Here is a 5,251-nt window from a genome sequence, read left to right on the forward strand (position 1 = left end):
AATAATTATAGAACGACCAAAAAGCATTCCTGGCTACGCCTATGTGTCCATTATAAATTTTAATCAAACTCTAGGCCACAATCTGGACCGATCGTCACGAAATTTGCAGGCCAGCTTCAGACCAGAATATACACCTATTTTTATTGGTAATGTTTATTAAATATTTAGAGTGAAATGGACCAAAACCAAATTTTTTCCGATTTTGTAACTGCTCTGTTTGTCGTAAAATGGTCCGATCGGCGAAATTTTAAATAAGGATTGAGTTTATGACAAAGAAGAAGCTTGCAATTTAACATGCTGATGAGATAGTACTTAGCAGTTAAAATGGATCGTAAATTTTATGTGAAATTAGTAACATTTTTAATATATGTGTTATATATTTGTTCGTGGCAGACACATTCAGCCAACGTGATTTATTTTTGGAAAACGTTCTCTCGACCTTTCCAAAGATACTAATTGTGTTGATGTAGTTGGAGTTAGTACTACGCTAAAGTTCGCAGTTATAGTTTAATACTGAAAAATTTTTGCAAGAGGAAGATGCCAAAAATTTTGGATAATGATCGGATAGTATTAAGCAGATAATAGTATTTGTGGGAAAAACATCCAAATTTAATTTTTGGTCCATATTTTAATGACAAATTGCGAAAACATTTTTTCATCGTTTGGAAAATAATTGTGGCCTATAATAGAGCGATGTCCTGAAGATCGCCTTTGGACCCCGTACTATGGAAAAAAAGATCGGTCAGGGAGTACGTTTAACCGATCATCATAATTTTTTGTAGAAATAGTTTTTATTGAAATTAATGAAATATTTTTTAGCAAAAATAATGAACTGGTAGAGTTTTTGCATCTATTGGATCACGGATTAACGTTAACCGATCGCCATAAAATTTCTTATATAAAGTTTTGGGATCAAATGGAAAGAAATTTAGGGAGTAGGCCTTCCAAAATTTTTTTCGTTTTTTGGCCCGCCCTAATATATAACTCCCAAGGGCTATATTAGATCGGACAAAGCCCATCTAACTATTCAGTTTGCTGTCAAAATTCATTATTGTGATTTGAAATACAAAGAAATTCCAATCAGAATAATGTTAAATAGATAATTTTTATTATCAAAAGTATCCAAAATGGCCGACCTTATGTAGACCTTGACAACTTCCTTTGATTTACTCTTTGCCTCTTTAGAGGATATAAAATCTGCTTGCAAAAAATGTTCGTATCCCCGCCGGGGATAACGATCTTGGCGCGTTGTGGGGGCTAGACGTCACAATGTTCCACTCAGCTTCTTATAGTGTTGATCTGGGGGTTGTGACCGACTAAAGGTTATCCACCTCTACTGTCACAAACCAATACAGTGCACTGAACACCCACAGTGTATCTCTGGAATGTGTGACACATATTTGGTAGTGATCTCCTACCAAATAAAAAAATTGCTGAGATCCCCTAACACCGGGGTGTTAAGCGACCACGTGCCCATCGGTGTTCTCAAGGTTTGCAGTTAGGGTACCAACTGTATTTGAACGGAGCCTCGTTGATACCTGGGCGTCTCAACGAGTAATTGTCATGCCCTTGCCGTGGTAAGGAGGATATGCCGTGGTAGACCTCAGCTCCTCTACAACTCAATATCTTATGGACATTCGAAATTTAAACATAAAAACCAAAAAACCAAAAACCCAAAAACCTCAAAATGACCCTTCGTCTCAACGAGTAATTGTCATGCCCTTGCCGTGGTAAGGAGGCTATGCCGCGGTAGACCTCAGCTCCTCTACAACTCAATATCTCATGGACATTCGAAATTTAAACATAAAAACCAAAAAACCAAAAACCCAAAAACCTCAAAATGACCCTTCGACCGATGTAGGTGTGGATGCCTTGGCACCCTCAGTCTTCACTCTCTAAAGTGCATCCTCCTCATTATCCCTGACAATTACGAATATGGGCATTGACAACGATTCCCCTAACGTTACGGCCAGCAGCTCTAACTCTGCTACAAATCGGACTGGAAATATGGGCGGTGACGACGTTCCGAAACTGGACCATATTAACGACAGTTAGAACAGACAGAACCTTGTACTCCTCAATTTAATTGAGAAAGCGTCCCCTTGACACTCAAGGAGGAAAGCATCCCGGATGAAATTTGGGAAAAGTTATCGCTGACTGAGGAGGAGGAAGATATGGACGCGACAGTGATCCATGACCCTACCTCTAGCGAAGAACCTGTCTAAAAGATGGACGATTTGCTGAATCCACAGACCTCAAAAATAATAGTAATAAAAACTTGCTGTTAGTTTGACCCGGCAAGTTTATTGTGCCTTTTAATCCAAAATAACATAATTTTGTTATGCATATTAAACATGTATTAGCTTCTAGCATTTTAGCTTCTACGAAGTCATCTCTATAGTCCTTTGTCCATGGTCTGTAGTAGCGTCAAAAAGGAAAATGCTGTTGTGATTACCTGGAGAATAAACGAGAATTTCTATTAATTTTTAAACAACAATAACGCAAGGACTTACTTACCCAACGATACCAATCTATATTTAGAGCGAACTTTGTACCGGCTGTCAACTGGAATGGCCGACGCGATTTCAACAGGAATATAAGGAAATCTTGTTTTATTTCACGCATATGTAGATACCAAGGGCTTCTTAAAATTGCCTCACCACAACGTTGGCTGTTGCAAAAAATTATTTCTCCAAAATAGCAGATTACTAGGAATTCTAAAGCAACCAATAATAGATATTGACCCAGAGATAGAATTTTCAGAAAAGAAGAATTTGCCGAGGATGACTACAGAAAGGAATTTGAGATGGGGTGATTAGGTGGTATGGGTTTTGTCGTTTGCTTATTGTGTTTACCTTAACCGAAACAAATGCAACCAAACATGCCAGTAAAATGACTTCGCCAGTTTTAATGAACCATATTGGGTTGAAAAACCATTCCATATTTTCCAAAGAGTTCAAAACGAATCGATGATGTTCGATGCACTCCTTTATTGCTCCACCAAAATGGTAATGGAATTCCAGAGAAGACGTCGAAAATTTAGTTGTCTTCACCGTGTCATGGAAAAACTTGTTAATTGGATATGTTTCCTCCTTCGAACAGTAGAATTCATTTACTTCCGGTGCAGTTAATTCCTGAAGTTTGAACAAGTTTCTGTAAAAAATAAAGAAATATCCTAATAATTCTCTATTGGTAGGTAAAGAAAAGACTAGGATCCTTTATTATATGTTTCCTTTTGCTATCGGCTGAATTTTAAAATGCCGAATAAACAAATTCGGAGGCTTTAAATATAAAAACTGGATACTAAATTTATTGCTCCATTCCTTTTCATGGCCACATTTTACTATAAGATAGCCCGAAAGCTAAAAATATGTTTGTGAAATCCGAACAATAACAAAAGAACACTTATAATAATCGAGGTATTATTGTTGCTCTAACAGAAGAAACACATATTTTTCCCTGTGTATAAATGAGGGATTCAGGGAATCTTAAAAACTGTTGCTCCGTTCCGGATCCTGGACATGCCAACCCCAAGCTAAGATGACAAACCCAGGGACGTGGAGTTACGTACAAAGGTTTTTTTCTGAATATTTGCAAAAGGTTTTACAACGGATGGGCCAACCCCTTGCGTAAACGAACCAAACAATTTAACATACAAGTGACATCAATACCTACCTCAATTGTGTTTCCGTCGAATGCATGCGAAACGCAACAGTTGCAAATATATTCTTTAAACTGCAAAACAGTACATCATATTGACCAGATATTAATATAGACAATACCATGTGAAATCCACTGGATGATGAAAAAGCAGCGGCAACTTGGATTTGAGCTATAGCTTGAAGGACATATACCGTCTCATAAATGATAGGCTTCTGAATGGAACCAAATAAAAAGGAAAATTGTTGGAGGACTCAAGTGTAAATTCTCAAATTTGAAGGAATGTCTATTCCCATTCAATTCATATTATTAAAGCTGGCTTCACATTTCTAACATACCTTATAATCCAGAGGGTACCAACAAGTCAAAGGGAGACTACGATCCCCATAGGTGATTGGCAGTATAAGCCAGAACACAGCTCCGGCAAAACAGCTGAAGACGTATGTTTTTATCCATCTATTTGACATGGCTAAACACTGGTCCATAGTCACATATGTAAATCCTGTTAATAATGGTGAGTACTCGTATAACGAAAGACAACAAGAATCCAACATCCAATCATCTTCATTCAACATACCTTTTGCCGAACGTGTCCTGTATTGCTTATTCATGGTCTCCATCAATTCTTCAAGCTGATCTGAACGTAGACGACGAAAATACAACTTCATTCCTAATGTCCAAATGTAAATGATTATCTGCATCATACAGTTGACCAGCAGCTCTAAATCCCCACTGTGGTAATTCAAATAAAATGTACACACATACAGAATAATAATGTGTATGGACACCAGATAGAGGAATAATTCGTAAAACAGTTCAAAGAGATGGCCAATACTACAAATGCGTTGTGGCAGAAAACGTTCCAAATGCAGAGGATACATGGCCGCCCAATACATTGTACGGCGCATAAATTGGAAAAGATCCTGCCGCTCCTGAAAAGACTGCATTCTAGTAGACTTCCTACCACTGTTGTGACTCTAATGCTATATTGACTCACACAACAGTTTCCTATAGTCAGGGTACTTGTGTTCATCGTCGTTGCACTTATATGTAGTTATTTTTTAACCGCAAATAAATTATTGATACGTAAATATTTAATAATAACAAATGAGTTCAGACAACAATACGTTTATATAATACCTATTATGCTATCAAAATTTGATTCCTGAGACCACATTGTTTCTCTGTGTGTTCTCTTGAACGAGTATTCTTATGTCATGTTCACACGAACGTTTAAATTACGTTGTTCGCCTCGTAGAACGACGTACACGAATTAACCCGTTTCCACGACACAATTCGTATTTAACAGAAGCATAAACAAATGTTCCTTCATTTTGGTTTCCTTGTTTTCACGAACATTTGAACCGAAAACATAAAATATACTTTAAATGTTAAATAAAAACAATAGGCTTTCCTTCAAATGTATCTTCTATATTTAACTACACACTTTTCATTCATATTTTCCATAAATTCTGAATAATTTTGTATTTTCAATATATTTTTATATGGTTCTATTTTCAAAATTAAAGAGAGAGAAACAAGTCAAAACAATGTTTGTGTATACCGACTTTCAGTTATTTGTTTCTGATTA

General features: G+C 36.7%; 1 protein-coding gene across 3 annotated transcripts; it reads right to left on the reverse strand.

Annotated features, from left to right (window-relative positions):
* Positions 1-2,284: 2,284 nt before the first annotated feature.
* Positions 2,285-4,866, reverse strand: LOC141390788 (odorant receptor 83a-like). 3 transcript variants are annotated; one of them, XM_073963754.1, is made up of 8 exons: positions 4,801-4,866; positions 4,658-4,703; positions 4,238-4,592; positions 3,999-4,162; positions 3,676-3,875; positions 2,856-3,153; positions 2,518-2,787; positions 2,285-2,455 (listed from the first exon to the last, which is right to left on the reverse strand). In XM_073963754.1, the coding sequence occupies exons 2-8, from the start codon at positions 4,691-4,693 to the stop codon at positions 2,396-2,398; spliced, it is 1,383 nt and encodes a 460-aa protein (XP_073819855.1). In that variant the 5' UTR covers positions 4,694-4,703; positions 4,801-4,866; the 3' UTR covers positions 2,285-2,395. The 3 variants fall into 3 exon arrangements, with proteins under 3 accessions (XP_073819855.1, XP_073819856.1, XP_073819857.1); XM_073963755.1 differs by having other exon boundaries at positions 3,676-3,872; positions 4,658-4,802; XM_073963756.1 differs by lacking the exons at positions 4,658-4,703; positions 4,801-4,866 and having other exon boundaries at positions 4,238-4,640.
* Between the last annotated feature and the right edge of the window lie 385 nt (positions 4,867-5,251).

The sequence above is a fragment of the Musca autumnalis genome, unplaced genomic scaffold, assembly GCF_047663935.1.
Source record: "Musca autumnalis isolate F117 unplaced genomic scaffold, ASM4766393v1 scaffold_1, whole genome shotgun sequence".
Lineage (NCBI taxonomy): Eukaryota > Metazoa > Arthropoda > Insecta > Diptera > Muscidae > Musca > Musca autumnalis.